Source organism: Athene noctua, chromosome 1 (assembly GCF_965140245.1).
Source record: "Athene noctua chromosome 1, bAthNoc1.hap1.1, whole genome shotgun sequence".
NCBI lineage: Eukaryota > Metazoa > Chordata > Aves > Strigiformes > Strigidae > Athene > Athene noctua.
Window position 1 is genome coordinate 244039353 of NC_134037.1, and position 22804 is coordinate 244062156.

General features: G+C 37.2%; 1 protein-coding gene across 3 annotated transcripts in view; it reads left to right on the plus strand.

The window, feature by feature from the left end:
• MIPEP (mitochondrial intermediate peptidase) overlaps window positions 1-18103 on the plus strand; it is a 79527-nt gene extending 61424 nt beyond the window's left edge. For all 3 annotated transcript variants that reach the window (XM_074915405.1, XM_074915414.1, XM_074915423.1), the window contains 3 exons: window positions 7617-7738; window positions 8514-8587; window positions 17851-18103. In XM_074915405.1, the coding sequence (XP_074771506.1) occupies window positions 7617-7738; window positions 8514-8587; window positions 17851-17945 (291 nt within the window). In that variant the 3' untranslated portion in view covers window positions 17946-18103. The remainder of the gene's footprint in view (window positions 1-7616; window positions 7739-8513; window positions 8588-17850) is intronic.
• Window positions 18104-22804: the final 4701 nt, after the last annotated feature.

Sequence of the window (22804 nt, forward strand, 5' to 3'; positions counted from 1 at the left end):
CAAAACAGAAGAGAAGGAGAGAGAACAGATTATCACCCTCATTTAACAGGAGGTGGTAGTTAGACAGAGGGGAGGGGGGGGAAAATCCTAGTTTCTTCAAGTTCATATTCAGTTTGTGACAGATTCAGCATTAGAATCAAGATCACCCAAATCCCTGTCTGGAATGGCTCTGGCAAAAGATAGTAAATAAGCATTACTGTAAAATAGTAGTTATTTAATCTTCCAGTGTAGGTACAGATTATTTACATGAATTGCACTGGCAAAGATATTTTGCCATTAAAACATTGCTTAAAATATTTATTGTTTTTGTAAGACCTATCTTAAGCAGCATTAACCATGTTTGTTTGAAAGTAGTAGGTCAATACTTAAAATTTGGTTTAATTGGTAAAGTAGAATAAAAATCTTGGGCTTCAGTGTGAGTCTGTACCCAAAGGAAACCATGATGATCTGCTTCTAGTCATCTTGGGCATATCTATCTTTAAAGCTTAGGCAGTAATAGAAATCATTAATTTGGTAATAGAATGGGGGTGTGTGTTGCATGTATATGTGTATAGAGTTACTTGTTACACACAAAGGACTTATTTGGAAATTATCTGATTGTATATTTCTTATACTTTAAACACTAATTATAATGTTTACAAGTAACACTGTCTCTCAGCTTGTCCAAATAAGGTCAATCAAAGGACACAATATAGAATCAATTTTTGTATCTCTATGTCTCTTAATGCAAGTTTTAAATATTGTGGAGCAACGCAGATTATACATACAGCTTTTTGATGTCAGTATTCTTTGTTATCTCCCGTGTCCCACTGCCACCAGTCCCTTTGTGGGGAGGAGAGAAGAGGCTGAAGAGTAAATAATTTTACATGATTTTGCTGTAAGCAGCTCAAATGCATTAACAGTTTATAAATAAAAATGAAATATTTTTCTTTAAGTAATTCAAAGACCATATGGTATATATCTAGAATCACCTAAGTGGTTAATTGCATGTTAAATTCCTTTCCTCTTCCCTAGTGTAAACAACTGCAAAAATATTTACATTCCCAGCCTTGTTAGATTTATTTATCATTTTATACTAAAAACACAGAAGTGTTATAAATTGAAATCTTAATCTCTTGCTTGACTTGCTTTCTAAAATGTCAGCTATGTCTCTGGGTTGGTTTACGTTGTGCCCTCTCCCACTCCTAACACAGAAATGCATGACACTGAAAAACTGAAGAGTATTGACATTGTGCAAGTTGGGGGCGCAGCACAAGATGTGGTTTCTTGAAATTAGCTTTCTGTTATTCTAAACAAGATTAGAAACTGCAGCAAAGGAAGTGGCTTTAAAGCTCTTTATTGGATTTTTTTATTATTGTGAAACTCCAGAATGATGATGATGTAATTCTATAAAACTTAGATGGGCTCAGGCCAAAAATACAGAAAGTCAGTTGACCGAGCAAGCTGCTGCATACCTATGGAGAGAGTTGTTACTGCCAGTCAGTGAGTGCCCTAGCTTTTCCCCAGAGGTAGCTACTGGCACAAACACTTGCAAACTCTGCACTCCAAAACTCCTTAAACTGTTTCTTCAACTGAGAATGAATTGAAGACATCTGCAAAGCATGTTGTAAACTTATGTAACAAACTAATACAATAAGGAAAAAAATTGTGATGTGTTTCAGAGCAAAAGAGTTAATTCTTTAAGATGCAAAGCATATGTGAAAATCCTTTTCTTGTTTCATAATGAGAATGAGCAGTTTAAACAGAATAAATTCTGCTATGTGACAATTTGGCCTCCCCAAAATAAGCGCGCCCGATGGCAGAGCTTAAACTTTGGAGCCTGGCAGCCACAATCCAGGCTTCTGCTAGCAGTTCTGGGCTGCTCCCTCCCATTACTGTGCAGGGGCAAGAAAAGAAGAGAAGCCTTACCAGGAAGCTTCTCAGCTTGTCTGACTGCAGGCTCAGTTAATTTGGGAAAGGGAGCATAGAAGAGGTCCAGAGAAGGACATTTAATGCAGGTAGATTAGTACACTAATTCTGGGAGTCACTGTAACGAATGAATGAGACTGAAATTTTCTGTATGTGATGACTGGATGTTGTTGCAGTTATGTGCTGTGAAATCTTTTGAGTATCTTCCCTGAATTTTGAGAAAAGTGATCTGGGACAGAATATGGGTGTGAGGAGCATGAAAATGCAAAGTTGAGTCAAAGGGAAAAAGTAAGACCAGATCTCCTGGTCATCAGATAGTACTTCTTTTTTTTTTCTTTTGCTAAAAGCACTTTTTCTCTCTGATATGTTAAAATGATGCCTGTGCAGCTGGAATGGGAAACTTGCTAAGCTGAATGTGGAACATCCCTCCCATCTGCACCCCACAGTAAATTCACCATTTTTCTGTGCTGAAAAGGGGCGTTCTAGTTCTTGACCTGTAACCTGCAGCTCTTTACATTCCACCTCCAGCTCCTGCTGTATGTGGCTAACACAGTGCCAAGAAAACATTGCCTGTGCTAACTTTCAGTGTGTTTGTTTGCATGCCAGAGCAGTGTTGTCCTGGATTTCCACTAGCCCTGATAAACACTGGTCTCAGCAGAGGGAAATAGCCTGTACCAATTTCCATGCTAATCACTGTTCTTTTCTGGCTCCAAAGTTCCCAGAGCCTGGAGCTTCTTCGTGACTCAGGAGTTTTCCACCCATGCTGATAGCTAAATTCAAGGGCATTAGGAGCAATAATATCAAATTAGTGCCAGACCCAGGGTTCTCCACCCAGTAGCCCCTGAAGGAGATAAGTTGGCTGCTCCTCTATTGGGTTTCCTGCCAAATAAGAATTTAATTAAGAAGGGGGAGGGCACCAAATACAATCTGCATCAAATGTTGTTCCTCGTGGAAACTATTCAACAAGTTGCTCACTGATGTAATTGCTGTAGCACACATTTTGTAATTAGAAGACTTAAATGACGAAAATACTTTTCTTAATTTAGTGTTGGGTCTTTTCAGGTTCTCACTTGTGTTTTTTTGTCTTAAGATGCAAAGCAAAATGGGCTCAAATATACTTTGGCGTAGCTGAAGTCACTGCAGAAACTGTTGAAAGAGCATTTTGAAAATTCCAAGCAATAGTCAAGAATTTCTGTAGGTTCTTTTTTTTTTTTTGCTTTCCAAAAGATCTAGTAGATTTTGTAGCACTGATTCCACGTAATTCGTAGAGCTCCATAGAACAATGATTACCCACACTCAAACAAAAGCTAGGTTATATGCATTAAGCTAACTGTACTTCATTTCTTTTGGTTTTGTCTTTTTAGAATCACATCTAAATTTTTATATCAGATTATTTTTGTGATAATCTTAACAGTTCTAAATTTAGAATTTAAATAATTGAATCCTGTATTTGTTTATGTAGTCTTCAAAACAGTTTAGTTAAGTTTTACCATATTGTTAAAATCAATGAAGTGGCTTAACTTTTAAATAGAAGATAGAAGTTGTAGTAAATAATGCAGATTTCTCCTAGAGCAGTAGTCCTATCCTCCAAAGTTAACAGGATAAATACTTCTGTCCTCTGACTACAAAGGAAGCCTATGTGACTAGTTTGGGCAAGAAACCTAGTTAAGGTAGCTAAATGAACTGAAACTTACCCTAAGAATGTATCCTACAAGGACTTCGTAAAAAATTTCCTCATCAGGTGTAAGAATATAGAAGTATCATTGAGATATTTTTGTTACACGATGGGATGGAAAGCCATTGCATGTGGAATTCTGGAAATATTTCAGAAATGGTTGTAAGAGAAGATTGATAATGCTGGTGGGGAAAAGGCCCTTTTATTAACAGCAGCGGATCAGTCTCACACCTTTATTTCAGTTTGTTCTGTTGGATAAAAAGCAGGCATGAACATGACCTGTGGATGGCATATTATCATAACCCATGGGCTATGCTGTAAAATGCACTGTTTTATAAACTCCTGGAATGGGTTCATGGAACTTTTTGAAGTAGGCGATTACTCAGAGCCTTCATTAACTTCCCAGCTGCTTACCAAAAATACAACATTTAATAAGGAGAGTGCCCTAGTTCTACATGTCTAGCCTTTACCCTTTCCAAAAGGGAAATTGATATGTCTTTTTTTTTTTTTTAAATATGGGGAAATCATTCAGCATTGGAAATAGCACAAGAAATCAAGTAATTTTCCATCTATGGCCAATTTTATTAAAATGGAGTTTTATGCGAAAAGGTGAACCATTTAGTTTTAAATACATTTACAATGGCATGTTTATTTTTCTTGATCATAGAATTTTTTAAAGGAGTATTAGCCTATATATTCTTCGGCTTTTTGAACATTTTATTGCCTAGATTGTAATCTCATCTGTACAAACTAGGAAGAGTTTTTTAATGCAGGCAGGTAGCTCCTTGTGAATTATGGTAGGGGATGTGTTTAAATATTTAAATATTTGTTTACAGGTAGCTAAGTCCAGTTGTGGAAAGCTAATTGCTGCAACAGCATAGAGTCAGAAAATGTACTTGAGCAATGTAATAGGTACTGGGCAGTGGTGAAATATTGAAGATTGGGAGTTCTTGACCAGAAACTTTGTGTGAGGGCTGAGAAAAAAGTAGTGACAGGCAATGGTGACATGCTAGATTTATTTGTACTCTAGAGTGAGGAAAATCTGTACTGGTTGAAAAAAAAAAAAAAAGAATATAGGCTTCAGACTTCACTAGGGAATAGCAGTGTTTATAATCAGATTTCCTTGATTCCTGTTTTCAATAGGAAACCAATCTTTGTTGCAGTATGCCTTTGAGGATGGTAGTCATCTTAGGTAACTTGAGCTATCTTTTTTAAAAGCCTCCTCAAATGCAGGGAGAGAGATGAGCTGTGTCTTTCCTTGGTCCTTCTATATCCTTTCCTTTTCCCTTTTGAAAGGAAGCGATGTGACATTTCTTACTTAAGTATATTAGCAAAAACAAGGTCAAACAAAATGTCTTGTATTTGAACAGAGGGTACTGAGGCCTGTTTTAGGTTCAGACTCTCAAACAAGCTTTTGGCTTTCGACAGGTTGCTGAGATGTTCTTTTCTCCTTGTTTACTTGTGATAGTTTCAACAAACCTGGTGAATGGAATAGTTGATCATCCTGGATGTGCAGATGAGCTGTTTTAGGTGCAGACCATTAAATGCAAGACCATTTGATGTGAACAATATAATCTGAGCTCTTGAGGAAGACATACTCTTTTAGTTACAGTTTATATGATGCATTAATATAATTCCTTTCTGATGGGAGAGGTAGAAACATTCTTCCCTATGTCAAGCTCATAGAAATTATTTTTTTTTGTAGCAGAAAAAGAAACTTGGGTTTTTCACTGAAATTATCTATTTGGAAATTTGTTTAAATTTCTGAGTATGTGAAACCAATAAATCAGTAAAACTTTCCACATTCCTGAGAGAATTCTGCTTTAAAGTTGAAACTTTTAATCCTAACTTTGAAAATTTACTATACAATAAAATAAAAAGTAACATGTTTTCATGCTCAGTCTTCTAAAAATGTAGGCTCTCTAATCTGTTTCAAAATGTGCTTTTAGTTTAGTGATTATGGTTATAATTAAGGGACTAGTTCAAAAAACTGTAGCTATAAAGTATAAACATGGCAACCGCAATACTTCTCAGAGCAAACTGGAGAGTCTGTATCCAAGTTTAATGGTTTTATGAACTTGCATTACAATGAGATACAGTACAGTTGGTGTTTATTCTAAACAAAAGGAAAAAAAAAAGTTAATAGTTCTTAAGAATTTGCATCATTGATCAAGACCCACAGGAAAATTGAGGACTGGAGAAATTTTTTATCTCTTCTAACTTTGCTTCTCCTACTTCAGGCTAGTTGTGTAGGCTACCAGTAGAGGCTAGATTGCTCACCCATGGCAAATTCCATCTCTCTGTGACACCTGTCTTAGGGTGAAGATGACTATCTTGTTAAAAATATATTTTGAATGGCTGAATTATGGCTAACTTTGAGAACTTTATTTGTAGGTGTTGCTCAGAAAAGGGAGCTAACAACTTTGTTTTTCATCAGCTGTTTACAGTGATTTAGATTATAGGCCACTGTTTTCTACCTCTTTTAAGGTAAAAAGACAGATTAAAAGCCAATACTTTCTTTTTTGACCCTCTCAGTTGGTAATTTTTTTTTAACATACACGTACATCTTTGACTTGGCTAATGGAGAATAAGATGATGATCAGCACTTTCTTGAATGAAGAAACAGTTTATTTCAGCTGTTAAAAATCAGGATATTGTTACTTAGTGTGATAAAGAATCGCAGTCAAATAGTTCTGGAAAATTGCTAATGCCGCTTTTCTGTTTGGCTGCCTCAGAATTTCAGCCATAGACTCTAGGATAACAACAAGCATCTGACATCCCATTGATTTAAATTTAAAACATCTGTTATGCTACTTTATTGTTTATCTTCTCGTTCCTCTTTAAAGCTCTGTTTTCTATAGTACCTTCAAAAATCTTGACAAGAGTCATATTAAAAGAATGTTAAGAGCGTCAACTTTGGATAGGAGGACAAATAAGATACAGGACTTGTCTCTTCTTTGGTTTCCTCAGAGAGCCAAAAGGGCAGACTAAGTTTCTCACACCTTCTTATATACATTTATCCATCTTCAAGTCAAAAATATATACAAAAATCTGTTGATAAACAATGTCTTTTCAGCTTGGATCTGCTTGCCTTTACACATTGTACCAGAGAGGTGATGAAATCTTCATCCTTGGAGATGCTGAGACTTTAGACAGAGCCCTGAGAAACGTCATCAGAGTTGGCTCTGCTTTGAGCACAGGTTGGACCAGATGACCTCTGGAGGTCTCTCCCAATTTACATGACTCTCTTACAGTCAGGGGAAAAAAAAAAATTCTGTGAAAGTACGGCTGATACTTCCGATTTTCTCTGGAAAGAAAACATAAGTAAACAGTCAACATCAAACAGCATTAAAAAAGGAGCCTGTCATCACTGGAATGAGTCATAAGCCAAGTAACAATACATAAACGAATAACAATGTAATTATGGATGATAGTGTGCTATATATATGCATTTAAAAATGTGCAAACAAATCTATGAACAATGACATTGCATGTGGATGTAATTTGTCTACCTCTTGAGTTTTTTGGCGTACGGTAAGCTATTTTTTTTTTATAGTATTAAATGCAAGTCCCTATTATCAATTTGTTTTCGGCAGGAGTTTATAAACTGAACTTTTCCAGGTATGACACTGCACTTAACCACATGGAAAATGATAAAATGGGGTGTTACTTTTAATAAGGTAATTGTGGGGTTTTTTCAGGACCTGCAGAACAACATGGCTATTATCAAATATGAATACATTTTTTTTTTTCTGCTTGGTTTTCTTTCCTTCTGACCCTGTTTAATGTATAGTTTCAATTCTGATGATCAGTATATTGGATATACAGTATTTAGTTTGAAAAATGCTTCATATAATAAAGGATGTGTTCATTCTTCAATTTTTGATGGTGATTGGATTTTTATTTTTTTCTATTTTTTTAAACTGTTTGTTATTAATAATACCAGATTTCTTCCATCATACTTCAAAAAATGCCAAACAATTTAAAGGATTTAAAAGATCACTTGTGGTTTTTGTTTGCTTTCTCCTTACAGGCTTGGCAGCTGCGATTCAGTCATCTTGTGGGGTATGGTGCCAAATATTACTCCTACCTCATGTCTAGGGCTGTTGCCTCCATGGTGTGGAAACAGTGTTTTGCTCAGGACCCGTTTGATAGGTAAGACCAGAGAAAATATTAAGTAGAAAGAAGTGTCATGCTACTTGCTTCTGGAAAACATGAAACAAATGAGGCCATATAGGTTAATGGCCTTTTTTAGTGACAATTAGTTTTTAAGCCTTTTTTTCAGTTTTTAAGAGGATTACAAAACAGGAAATAACCACAAGTATGAAGTGTACTTTGGGACATGTTCATTGGTGCAAAAAAATTCATGTTGGTGTTTTAAAATACAGGTGTGCCAATTGGGAGGCACTGAAATCCATATTTAGATGTAATTAGAGAGCTTGATTTTCATAGATAGCTAATTAATTGTAATTTTCTATTGAAATCAGAGCAACTGTGGGTATTCAGGCTTCATGTCACCAACTTCAAAGCTAAGTATAGCTATCCTACTTACTTTGCTTTGTGAAATTAAAAAGTAAATTGTGAGATCACAAATTGTAAGTATTCTTATACCTTAGCTGAATGTTCAGAGCATTGTAACAGCAATTCCACTTGGAGCAATGAAGGCTGAAATGTTGTACACAAATTAACTTTTATAAACACCCACACATATTCATATGTATAAAATATGTCTAGTTCAGTTACCCATAGTACAATTTTAAATATAATTTGAATTTGAGGAGTCAGTGTGGAATCAAGGTAGTCATTGTTTCAGGGTGGAAAATTTCATTTGATCTCTTTCTCTGAGTTATGTCAAGATCCTAGAAGCAAATCTGACTGAAAGCTGAACAGGTTGCATTTGCAGATGGCTCTAACATCTGTGTTTCTCCAGGGCAATGGGTGAGCGTTATCGTAGAGAGATGCTGGCACACGGCGGTGGAAAAGAGCCCATACTTATGGTTCAAGGTAGAAGAAAATTAGAACTGTTTCATTTCCTTGCTTAGGGAGGAAATTATTTAACTGCATTTTACAATTTGGTCTTTTTAGTTATGATTTTCATTGGATTTATGAAAGAAACTTGTTAATTTATTTAGTTAAGTGGACTGGTTATCAACTTTGTCATGGTCAGTGGAACTCCTTGTGATATACAGAATAAAAACACACACAGTTGGGGTGAAGCGTTTGAAAGGGTTGTATTACAAGGCTGTCTAAAGAATTCAGAACAAGAGTATCTCATTCTTGAAGGAAGACAGATGACACCATTTTTGGATACAAAAAATGAGTAACTTTTATTATGAATTCCTTGTATGTAAATCAAGTTATTCTGTATAGAAGGATTTGAACTTGTTTGGCCTTGTAATTTTAGCATCATAAAAATAACTTTGGTTATATCAGTACTTTGAGTATCTATTCTCATGCAATAGAATTCCGAAGACTCTAATAAAGAACACTGGAAGTCCAAAGACTGTAATAAAGTTCATTATTCCTCACAATACCATATTTGCCTTTTGAATTTGGAAAACAACTTTTAAAAATCATTCATAGTGATAGCAAAAATACCATACTTCATATATTAAAAAAATAATGTTTAATTACTCAGGAGAATTAAACAAGTTTGAGAAACTGCTGACTTTATCTCAAATCAGGATAAAGACTTTCCTCTGTAATGTTGCAGTATTCAAACCAAACATTTTTGCATTAGTGTAGCTGTTCCTGATATGAGCCCTTGGTAAGTACTTCATCTAATGGGACATCTTTCAAGTTGCTCTGAAATTCTTAATATTAAGATGAATATTAATTAATTGGCCTCTGTTCACTCTGGTTTGGTATACTGGAAATTGTGAGGGGTTTTTTTCTACAGATAAAGAAGACAGTGGCAATGGATCTGTATTTCACCATGAAATTGGCACAATTTCATAACTGGAACACTTCAGTTCTTTGACCTATCTGTTTATATTTGAGGCCATGACCTCTGGTCTCCTTAGACTTATATATTATTCTCTAGATTTCTAGAATAGTCTATATTTCTGATCTACGGGGTTGCTTTTCATTCAGCATGACTTTGCAAACTTGCCTTCCTTTACTGTTCTTGAAGAATCTGTGTTTGTAACTTCAAAAAACTGTAGCCCAAATTTGTGGATTAAGTAGTTGCAAGACATGAATGTGTATCTTTACAAGTAAATCCAATTATTATATTCTAAGTCATATGGTAGAGAAAGGAAGAATGTTTTTAAATGCTAGTTTTGCTTATCTCTTCTATTTCTGGGATGTATTTTTAATTTTACTGAGCATGGAATCTTCCTGGAATGTCCTAGAGGCTGTGTTGAAGTTGCTGGCAGTGTGCTTCCTTGAATGAAGTATTATTTGAATGAATTGTGCAAAATTCATCTGTGGATGGGCTTATATAAAATCTGTGGAAGTACAGCTGGCTTTCCCCCTTGCATGTGAGTGAACACTGGAACGTGGTACAACTGGGGCTGAGAGTATGCATCAGGTATTTTAGATAAATGTTGCTTCTGAAAAAGTGGCATCTTAGTCCAGGAAATTCCAAGTTTATTTTAAGTTTAAAGGAAATCCAAAGATGATGAAGTCTGGCAAGGTACAGTGTAAGCACACCAACAAGTTTAACTTTTGTAATGCAGTAATTAGATGTTTTAAGTATTTCAGTATTCATAGTCCTCATGTTTATAGTCCTTAATTCATTTAGTGCAGACGATACATCGGTGAGTTGTCAGGACCAATGGTGAATGATGAAGAGGGGATAGCAGTGCAGCTTGGGCTTTGAAGAAGATAGCAAGCTAAGCTATGTTTAAGGAATAGTTGTGCATACTGCAGGGCAGTGAACTTGACATTAGTGGTAGAATAATGGGATTTGATGATATGACCAAAAAAATCTATGTACAAAGATATGCAGTTTTAAATATATTTAATTTAAATCAGTAAATCCATAAACCACTAAATGGAACTGTGTGTCACTTTAAGGTCAGTAACTGGTGTGTACCTGCTTGGTGTGTTTGTTCACATGTAGTTGGAGAACCAGATAGCAGTAACTCATCTGTGTCAGCATGAGTGATACTGGTGATAAGGGAACAGGCTAGGATTTACAAAAAATGGAAGAAGTTTTCAAGATGTTTTCACAAAATTACAGAATCATAGAATAGTTGAGGTTGGAAGGGACTTCTGGAGGTCATGTAGTCCAACTCCTCTGCTTAAGAAGGGCTCCCTAGAGCTGGTTGCCCAGGACCGTATCCAGATGGCTTTTAAATATCTCCAAGGAGGGAGACTCCACAACCTCTAGGGGCAACCTGTGCCAGTGCTTGGTCACCATCACAGGGAAAAAGTGTTTGCTGATATTCAGAGGGAACCTCCTGTGTGTTGGTTTGTACCCATTGCCTCTGATCCTGTCACTGGGCACCACTGAAAAAAGCCTGGCTCTATCCCATTTGCACCCTCCTTCCAGGTATTTATATTCATGAGTACAGTCGCCCTGAGCTGTCTCTTCTCTAGGCTGAACAGTCCCAGCTCTTTCAGCCCTTTCTGGTGGAAGAGGTGCTCCAGTCCCTTCATCATCTTCATAGCCCTTTGTTAGACTCTCTCCAGTAACTCCATGTCTCTCTTGTACTGGGCCAGCACTGAGCACAGCATTCCAGGTGTGGCCTCACCAGTGCAAAGACGAGGGGAAGGATCACCTCCCTTGACCTGCTGGCAATACTGTGCCTAATGCAGCCCAGGATGCCATTCCCCTTCTTTGCAGCAAGGGCCCACTGCTGACTGATGTTCAGCTTGGTGTCCACGGAGACCCCCAGGTCATTTTCTGCAAAGCTGCTTTCTTGCTGGGTGGCCCCCAGCATATGTTGGTGCCTGGAGTTGTTCCTCTTCAGGTGCAGGACTTAATATTTGTGAACTCTGTCCCATCATCCAGATCATTAATGAAGAAAGGCTGAGAGAGTTGGGGTTGTTTAGCCTAGAGAAGAGAAGGCTCTGGGAAGACCTTATAGTGGCCTTCCAGTACTTAAAGGGGGCCTACAGGAGAGATGGGGAGGGACTCTTTATCAGGGAATGTAGTGATAGGATGAGGGCTAATGGTTTCAAACTGAAAGAGGGTAGATTTAGACTAGATATTGGGAAGAAATTCTTTCCTGTCAAGGTGATGAGACACTGGAACAGGTTGCCCAGAGCAGCTGAGGCTGCCCCCTCCCTGGCAGTGTTCAAGGCCAGGCTGGACGGGGCTTTGAGCGACCTGGTCTAGTGGAAGGTGTCCCTGCCCATGGGACAGGGGGATGGAACTAGATGATATTTGAGGTTCCTTCGAACCCAAACCAGTCTATGATTCTGTGTCAAACAGGACTGGACCCCGTATTGATCCCTGGGGTACACTGCTAGTTACTGGACTCCAGCTCCCTCTGAGCTTGGCCATTCAAACAGATTTTAAACCACCTCACTCTCTGACCATCCAGCTCATACCTCACAGCTTCTCTGTGAGGATCCTTACAGGAGACACTGTCAGAAACCTTGCTGAAGTCCAGGTAGACAATACCCATGGCTCTCCCCTCATCTACTAGGTCATTTGTTTCATCACATAAGAATATCAAGTTGGTTAAGTATGACTTATCCTTAGTGACTGTTCCCGATGACTATTTTTGTTGTTGTTGTTGTTGTTGATGAGCCTGGAAATGGTTTCCAGGATTAGCTGCTCCACCACTTTTGTAGGGATTGAGGTGAGACTGACTAGCCTCTAGTTCCCTGGATTCTCCTTCTTGCCCTTCTTGAAGATAGAAGTGACATTTGCTTTTCCTCCAGTCTTTTGTCACTTCTCCCATTGGCTGTGATTGATGAAAGTTTACTGTGATTTGCCTCGCAGTGCCATCTACTAGCTCCTTCAGCACTCATGGGTGCATTGCATCAGGGTCTGTCGGCTTATGTACATCCAGTTTGCTTAAGTATTCCCTGAGTGGATCCTCTTCCATTGAGGGTACATCTTTCTTGTTTCAGATTATCTCCTTGGCCACTTTTGTATTCTGAATTTCACTTTTATACTCTATATTTCTTTAATGCTGCTTTAAACAGAAATTTTAAAATATATTCAAGATCATAAAAATAACCAGAATTCATCAGCAGATTCTTTGCCTAGGCATATTGTGATGTTCATTTGTAGACAGTGCAAAACTTAAGCAAGCACGCTTGAATGAATCCTTGACAAATGAAATTGAGGTGACTCAGTTCTTCTGACAAGTTAATAATTTGATTGTTTGTTTGGGATTATTTGATGTTAAATTGTAGAACATGCATGATGGAAAAGCTTATTATATATTTATACTTAATTGCTCTGTATTTATTATAAAAATTGAGAATTTAAGGAGAAAAGAACAGTTGTTCTTTAATTTGTTTAGGTTCAATCAGCTTCTGAGTCCTTTTGTTGCATTTTTTTCCTTTTCATTATGGATGTTCCAGAATACTTGATTTCCATCTTTTTTTTGGTTTTCATCAGTTGCAGAACTGCACTCCCATAGCAGATGACCAAACAGATTCCTGATTAAAGACAGATTTCACCAAACTTAAAAGCTTGTTGATTTTACTCTTCTTCAGGGAAACGGTCCAGATTCTGTGCTCACTAGTGCCATATTTCAAAAACCTTAAGTTCCGTAGGCTGTTATTTCAGGCATTTTCTTTTATATAAAGAAATGTGCTTGTACAAGTCTGACTTTTGGATGCATGTATGTAGCCTCACCCTTGAAGTGCTTCCGTATCTCATTGTGAAGTTAGCCGTATTCATTGACTGATAACAGATAACTTCACAAGTGCGTTTCATTTATACATGTTTTTTGTTATGATTTTCTTCTCAGAAGTTATCTATTGTCTTTCTTTTGTGTTTGGATATGACCCTAGCTTTTAATCTTTCTCCCACATGATTCTGTAGATGTACTGATGAGGGAGGATAAAGGATCTGACCTGCCATCCAGTGGTGTTACTGACAAGATTCCTGTTTGGACTAGTCTTTAATTAGAAAACACAGTATACTTTTTTATTGTTTGGATTTGATTCTCTTGGCATTTGTTTACATTAAAAAAAAAACCCAACCCACCCAACAAAAAAACAACACAAAGGCTTTATGAAACCTTTTCTAACGTTTTTCTGAAGTGACCACTTTTATCTTACTCCTTTGATACTCTGCAAAATGCAGAAATAGTCACAAATATGGATAGCAGGAGCAATTAAAAATGAGTGAACAATGCTTTGTCCAAGAGGCTTGCTTTTTTGTTGTTGTTTTTTTGGGGTTTATTGTTTGATTCCTCTGTCATTTTTGGGTTGACCACATACATGGCTCTGGTAGACTCTCTCTTTGCCAGGACTACATGGCATTAGGGATTTCAGATACCTTTAAAGGTACGTAATCCTGGTGTCCCTTCCAGGTCCAGTTGTGTGCTGGTTGCAGGTCTGAACAAGATTCAGGTGTGCACCATCCCTCCCCCTCTCCTTTGGCACTCCCTGCCTGGAAGGAAATGCAGGTACATAGGCAGAAAGTGAATTGCAGTGTAAAAAGTGATGATCTGGGAACTGGAAGCATGGAACACATCCTGGAGTGAGCTCCTCCTGCAGTTTTGATGTAGTCACATTGCCCTTTGGGTCTCTGAAGAAGTCCTCATGCAAAATACATATGAAGTTGTGTTCTTGATTTGTTAATGCTGGTTATATTGCAGAGAGTCATACTCAGCTGTGTACATACATGGTAATCAAACTGAATGTGTAAATAAACATGCATTTGCTCCAATGCAGTTTAAAAATTTGTTTTTCCATGCCTCAAATTGTATTTTGAAGAATAATTATGATTTGAAGAGGCTGTAAAAGTCTTCAGATAATTTTATGTCTCTTTGAAAGTATAAGAAATATGCATAAATCCTAAAAGGTGATGTGAACGGCAACATATGTTAATCCAAACTACACAGACCCAAAATAATTAGTGTTCCAAAGGGGCAGAGGCCAAATTTTGCCGCAGGCTTTATTCTTCTCCCAGTTTTCAGTGATTGTAGGTTATAGCTAACCATCTCTCAAAAGGGTGTGGTTAACCACAGTGCTGTAATGTGAAAAAAAACTTCAAAGCAGAGAAGATAAGCTATGCAGTTGCCTTAGGCTTGGGAGAGACTGAGCTGAAATAGGATTTGGGCTCAATGTATAAAATACACTCCTAGATTTTAAAACTGCAACCATCAGACCTTGTGGACATCTTACTAAATCATTTAGACTAAAGTGCTGAGTACTTACAATATATCAAAGCTGATCTTGCTTTGATATATTTTAATGGAGTTTAAAGGGAGACATGACCATTCTTAACACATCTGTATAGAGTAAGAGGTTAAAACATGGAAATACCATCAGTGTCTGTTTCTTTTGGAGTTGTCTGCCCTAAAATCTGTAGTTATTTATTTCATAAGGGCATGATCATTTTACTACTGTAGGAGTTCTTCAGCAATGACTTCAGTTACTCTTCATCCTTCCTTTGCAAAAGCAAATTCTCCTAGTGTCTGCTTTTGATGTCAGTGATAGGAAAATAGTAATGCAGTAGACCACTAATGCAAGAAATATGAAACTGGTTTTTATGATCAAAAGTTGGAACTACTAGATAGGAGGTCATTTGACATCACTATTGCCAGAATGATTTTGAATTCTCCTACGTATTCAAAACAAACCATGTGGAGTCTAAATGAATGCAATTTCTAACAAGTTTTGAGTGAGATTTGGTAAGACTCTATTCAGCTACAGGAGAATACATCCAAGTGTACTATAGTTAATAATGTTTCTTTTATTTATTTTGTAATATCCAGGGTTGTGATTTGAATGTTTTTGTTGCGATTTGCCATTTTTATGTAAGAGGAAAATCACATCTACTTGAAGATAATCCCAGCATCAGTCCCTTCTCTTCCTCCTAATCATTATACTCTTAGCTTTTCTTTTGCAACATATTGATAATAATAGTTTTAAGAATTGTTTGCAGGAGAATAAGTTTTAGTATGTCAAAAGAATTGGCTAAACATCATCCAGGCTGGCTGGTTTTTATAAGTCATTTTTGGAAGGGGTTTTTTGTATTTTGGGGAGTGGTGGTGATGTCTGTTATGGCCGTCTTTATATATTGTCTATGCAGCATTACAGTTATCTCTCCATATTGATATCTGATAGAAAAGGGCATATTGGCTACAGAAAAATGGTTCTTTCATCTTAAAAATTGAAAGGAAGGAATAATTTCACCAATTTGAGATTTTTATACCTGAGCTGGTCATCCAGGTTTCCTTTCTGGGATACAGGGAAAACTAGGTTCTTCATAGGCACAACTCATCGTAAAATAGACCTCTGAAAAGGGTCAGGTGAGTGGCACCCATGAAGGTCTTCTGACTGTTCGGTCTCTAGAAATAGGGCCAGTTAGTTCAGATGTCAATATCTGAGGCAAAATGAGGCCCAAAAAGGCAAAATGAGTTGTACTGTTGGGGCTGGACTGCTCCAACTGAGTTTAAGACTGATCTCCAATAGTCATGCAGGACAGTACATGTTCTAGTGGGCTGCCAGCCATGTCACCTTCTTAAGGCATTTTCTCCACTTCTGAGAAAACTGCAGGAAAATAATACAAGTTTAAACTGGAGATTTTCCAAGGCTGTTAGGGAGCAAATATGCATGTCCTCCAGCCAGCCCACTCAGGAACTGAGAGAGGGCGTCTGCAAGAGGCCATGGCTCTCTGGGGAGGTTAGATTAGTAGCTGGTATCTAGACACATCTGTTTCTCAGCCCAGCATATATCAAGCCATTTTTCATTGTGAATTAAAAGTAATTCCACAGCAATTTTGCTAACATTAGAGTAGATGACAAGTTTACCAAGTATTTGAAAATATTAATTCTGTTCTCTTTCATTTTGAAAATGATGCAAACTTAATTTAACAGCATTTCAGTCAGCCTATACATAGTACGAGATTTGTGTTGCGTTTAGTGCTCAGTATTAATCTACTGGGTCATAGAAATTTATGTTGATACTTGCAACATGTTTAAATCAGATTGAAATGGGATTCTGTGAGGTCTTAGCAAGAAAATTCTTTTTGGTTGCTCACATGGAATTACCTCAAGCTGGTCTGTTTCCTGGTGGGTTTTGAATCATTGTGTTATAGTAAAAGATTCTGGTCTTTTAGCCGCATGCGATTATAATTTCCACTGAAAGCAAATACTGCTGAGGATGTGAAAGAATATAAAATTCTGTTCAGTAGGTATGCCGATCAGAAAGGGTAGAACAAGGTTATATTTACATTGGCAGTTGTCAGAAAGAACAGATCACTTCAAAGAAGTATGAAGATGAAATTTTACATTATTTGGCAGCTATACTGGTTTTTTTTTTTTTCGGTACAAGTAATGCAGTAAATTTCCATATATAATCTTGAAAATGTTAATAACAGCAAAAAGATCAACATTAATATAATGTTAAGTACAAAGAAACATCTGAAAATAATTTACAGGATATACTCTCATGCTTTCTAAAAACTGGGATTCTGGGGAGGAAGGTGTGAGATATTTAGCTTCTCTGTTTATAGAATTACCTGACAAAGTACTTGAGCATGATTCTTCATTATGCTAATTTCCCTGTCTGCTATTCTGTAGCCATATGCTACAGCTAACAGATGAACTAATTAAAGTTCTTAATAAAAGGTAAGTCCTGGTACTGTAAAAAAGCAAAACTAAAACTGCAGTGCACTGAAAATGCTTTTGTTTGGGTATGTTTCATGCCTTGTGAATAACTTCAGATATTTGTACTTTAATTACTAAATTAAATGCTTTTAAGATATGTAACACCTTGAGAAAATACATTGTTTTTTCTGTCTCTGTCAGACCTGAGTCTCAGCAGATAAGGATTTAGGTACCTGCTCAATCACTGATTTATTCCAGTCATTTGGAAATGACTGAGTCTATGGTTACATTGCTTTAAAATGGGTATATTTCCCTGCTTAAGCAAAATTGTAATGACAAAAATCAGTTAACAGTCTTGAAACCTGTCAATTCTGTGATAATGTGTAACAGGTAGCTCGAGGAAATTAAATAATCCCTATACATTATAATTACATTTATTTCTTGACAAAGAAATATGATATCGGTTTCTGTCTTCTGTGGCATTAAAAGTTAGCTAGTGGTAAGTGTTGTTATTATTGTCAAAGCTTTCAAGGTCATAGTATTCTTGCTGAGTCTGTTGTCTTGGTTTTGTAGGTATGCTTCAGAAATCGCCTTCAGTTGAAGATTTTGTGGATGCTCTTGTTTCAGACTTAGACCAGGACTTCGAAACATTTATCACAGACTCATAAAAATGTTCAACAGAACTGAATTCTTTTATGGAAGATTGCATATGTCTTTGTAATTGTGGATAAAATGCCGTTGTGACTTGTTCTGCTTCCTGGTGAACACTTGTAAAAGTTTGAATATTCATGTTGGTGGAAGAATAATAAATAATTTCTTTGAATCACCTGGTTTCATTTATGAAGATGATGGCTTTCTGTTGCATAGGAATTTGAGAGAACAAGTCCTCTAACATGTACTGTTAAAAAATTTGGTCTTGTTGGAAGAGCTGATTAAATGGGAATTGAACTCATCCTCAGGGCGAGTGGAGTGGTATGAATGGTCTTTTGGCACGCACATTGCATTCAGTATTAGGACTTACTTGTTGAGTGTCATTACCCATCAACTGGGTCCTTCTGTCCTTTTATCTGTTATTTGGGTGTGTTTGTTTTATTGTGTAGGGGTCGTTCAGTTTTGCCCACCTTACCTTAAGGGCTTTACTGGATGAAGTCTATCGTGTTTCAGTGAATATGGATTTGCAGGCGTTTTGGTGATTCCATTGCAGAGAACAATTACTATGGAAATATGTTGGCAATGTTGCTGCATAGGTATGGCCTGAATCTGGTCCCTGCATGTTTGTTCACATGGAGTTTCCTTTTAATAATGGACGAGTGCTAGGGAACTGTTTAAAGTATAGAAGGACAGGTTTTGGGGGAGACAAGTTCATTCAAACAAAAGATGTTTTTCCAGGATAGGCTGGAGCAGTTTAAGGTTGCACACTATATAGTGGGTGATGAACAACAGAAATACTATCAGTAGGGTTTTCTTTTTTTCTTGAAGTAAATTATGAAATGGTATTTGAGTGCCTATTTAAAAAAAAAAAAAAAAAAAAAAAGTTATGAATTTTTTCTTTAGAAATGGCCTTGTCTTTTAGAGGTCCTCTGTAGGTTGTCCTGCACAGCAGAAAGGCAGTGAAAGAAGCGTGAGAGGAAGAGAAACAAGGCTGAGAGATGAGGGAAAATACCTGAGAGAAACAAGTGAAGAATAAAGATAAAAAAGCTCAACCAGAAAAAGTGGATATTTGGGAAGGCATAAATAAGAGAGATGAATGGATTATTTGTCCCTGTTTTTCAGCAGAATTGGTGCTATTTGGTATCATTTTCTATTTTACCCTGGTTTTTTAGTTTGTCTGGTTTTACATGATGGGAATGTGTCTTGTACGAATAGCACTGCCATTCTGTTAGAACTGGGTTTAGACGTTTTTAGATATTAAATGTTTTGATTAAAGAATAGCAGGCATATTTTCAGACACGCACCACAACAAGGCTTCTGTGTTGTACATCTGACTGACTGTATTCTGTGTCTGCAGTTGATCCCTATGAGAAAAGAATGAATGGTTTCACTTAACAAATTAGGTGGGTATTCTGCTGTAAGTTAAATGATTAAAAAACCCACAAAAATAAACAAATGTAAATTTAGGTGTGAGTAAAAGCACACTGTGAAGATAGGAAGTTCTGAAGAGGATACAGTAGCTCATGAATGTAAATTTATCAATCCCTCGTAAAGTATTTAATGGAAGTATGTTTTTAAAAGGGAGTTTAAGAGTGTTGCCAAGGGAGCCTTGTGTTGTTGCCTGGTTTTTGTACTGGAGCAAACTACTAATAATGTTTATCTGGAGTTGGCACATGTTGAAAGATCCATTGCGACAAAAAGAACTTAGCAAAAGGAAATCCTAGTGCTGAGACAGCCCTGGGAGCACTATGGTAAAGAAAATAAAGCATAATAATTGGCAGAATAAGCAGAGCATTTAAAATTAAGAGATTGCCCCTAGATTTTAATTTGAAAGAAATTAAAGTGATGTTAGTTCTAGAGCATAGATACTTTACCAAAATATATGTAGTAGTCACACTGTTTTATGCCCATGGCTGCTATTACTTCCTTAATTCACTGTCTCATTTGATCCTTCTGTAAACAACAGTCTTTTCAAGTTCTTATCAGCAGTGTCAAACAACATCTTCCTAATACTGAAATCAGATATAGACAAAGAAAGGAAGAAAATCTTGTCTTTGCCAGAGCACTGTGGCAGTGGACTGTAGCTTGTCGCAGACTCATAGCTCTTGGGACATTTGACAAAGATGGGAGCTGGTATTAAAATAAATGTAACTTGGAACGACAGCTTCAGGTTTTTTGTGAAGAAACTCTGTTGACTCCACTAATTTTTGTTTTATAAAATAACCTTTGAAGATTGAACAGTAGATGTGTTTAAGCCCCTTGGGAACGTATTGTATCACCCCTGTGATGCTTACTACAGAAAGGGAAATATTATTTTAATTTTTTTTTTACCTCTTTTTTGGTAGTTTCTAAAAATGCTTCCAGCTGTTCAAATGTCTGATGCTTTTTCCTTTCTTTTTTTCTTTTTTGAAAGACTTTTATTTTCCAGCAAATATGTGGAGTCTCAGTAATGTGAGACCTCTCTTGTGACCAGCAGTGTAACTCTTCATAAATGTAAAAACCACTGTAATCCTTTTCCAGCATTCCATACTTTCCCACTGGGCCAGCTGAAACAGCTAGCCAAAAGTTGGTTTTATAAGACTGTAACTCAGCATTATGCTTTTAAACTGAAATTGTACTATGTTTTGGATTTTAGCTGCTATAGAAAATAAGTAGTGCACATCTTCAGAAGAAATTATACCCTTATGTAATCCTGAAATAATAACACATAATTAAGACACATCAGAAAAACACATGTGGATTATGTTTGATAGTCTGAGGTGTCATCTCTGCTTTTTTTTCATGTTTGATGTGATTATTTTTCTGATTTACTTAAGATAGACTGAAATATTGCTTAATAATTGCTTTCTGGTGACATAAATGCAGCTGGTGCTGCATGGAGTTCTCTAAATGCCTTATGAATAAAGATAACTGGAGCAGAGGGCAGCAGTTAAGGGAAGAAGGCAGGGAAGAGAAGGGAAATAGGGCAAGGAAGAATTGAATATAGATTAGAAACCAGGCATGAAAAAAGGTTGATACAGAACCAAAATGACCTCTGAGTTAAAAGCTTGGAGAGAGTAAAAGAAGATTTTCTTTCCAAAGCAGTAACTCTAAAATGGGAATTACAGCAGTGTCAGTAACAGAAAAGGCAGAAGGGTGCAAAAATATTTCTGCTTTGCCTTCAGTGGAAAGCCAGATAGAAGAATTCATATCATATGTTGATAAAATCCTTTCTACAGATGTTAGCAGCTTGTACAGTGGGTCAGACTTAAATTAGTGTGCAAAAATGAAAAAATAAATATCAACATAATGGAGCTTAATATCATAGATGATACTAAGATGGAAATGAAGAGAACAGATGATTGTAACACAATATAGATGGCTCAGAATATATGCATTTCAGTTTATCAGAAGATTAAAATATCTTAATTGTGATACAGAAGCAGAAATTGGGAAGATTGAATGCTGGTCTGAAAACAAGTGTTTAACAAGAGCCAGTAGCTGAAAGTTGAAATTAGACAAATTTGTCCCTAATTTTTAGTTTATTTTTTGGACAACAGGGACAACTGAGCACTGGAAAACACATGAAGGGCGTTGCTGGGGTTGGCTGATTCACACTAGAAATGTCCATCAAAACTGGACTATTTTGTCAAAAATATGCCCTAGTTCAGAGTCATTCAGAGGAGCCCTGTGGCCTTAGTTACACTAGGGGACAGCAGTCTTTTCTGGCCTTATGAGCTATAAATGAAGAGGAGAGTGTCTTTGGAAATAAGTTTTGCCACAAGGGTAGAAAGTCCACGCTGGTTGGGTAACTGTCCTGCTGAGGGCTTCACGGCTGGGGGGAGTTCCTGAGTGGAGAGCTGGAAAAGCGGTGTGAGCGAAAGGGCCTCCTCTGCTTGCTGTTAAGTGGGAGGCACTGTGCATCTGCTATCTCAGATTGCTTCTGGGCAAAGTATTGGAGAGTTTCTGTTCCCAGAGCCAGGGATTTATTTACGTGCTGTTGGGAACAAGTTCAAGTGAGTGCTTTACCCTGGCAGGTTTGCAGTATACCAAAAAGGGAGTATTGCATTAAAATTAGAAGACTTAAAGAACTTGAGAATTGAAAATGCACGATTGCAGAAAGTGAACACATGGATTTCCCTGGGAGAAGGACCGTGGGAGATCAACTAGTGTGCTCGGGGAGGAGATAAAAGATAAGGAAGTATAAATCAGCACCAGCAGGACTGCCTGTCGGCCCTTCTGATCTTCCCTGGGCTGAGATTTGTTTATCTTTTAAGTCCGCTGCAGCTGCTCTTCAACAGATGGCTCTTTAAACGGAGTGCCACGGTATGCTGGGGCTGCACAGTTGTAGGAAATCGTTTCGGCTTGTTGTTCAGAGGAAGTATCCAAAAAAACCGTTAAAGACAAAATACTTAAACCAGAAGCAAAGTGCCAGTAAAGATCTGACAGGATGACTCGTCAGTGTTCTGCTGGTGTGTAGATTTAAAAACAGAGGAAAGGTAGTGGGACGCCTCTTGTCAAGCAGTTGCCTATGAGCCCGTAGCCTCTAAGGCAACTTGTAGATAGCTAAAGCTTGCAATTCCAGCTGCCTTCACGCCTGATGAGAAGAAACAGATGCCTTCAAAATGGGATATATCCTACCTGCTTTAGGGTGGGATGGACTAGCTCTTGCACATGCCTTTTGTTGCTCCAGTAACTGTGGAGAGAGCACAGATGGCTGGAATAAAGTGTCAGGAATACTGGTTTAAATTCAGAACACCTCAAAGCACCAAGCTTAATTTTTTTTTTTAATGTTATCATTTTTCAATTATCAGATTCCACCATCATTTGTTTTTACTGCCTGTCATATATGACAGTTATACATTAATGACAATTACAGAAGATGCTTTTGAATAAT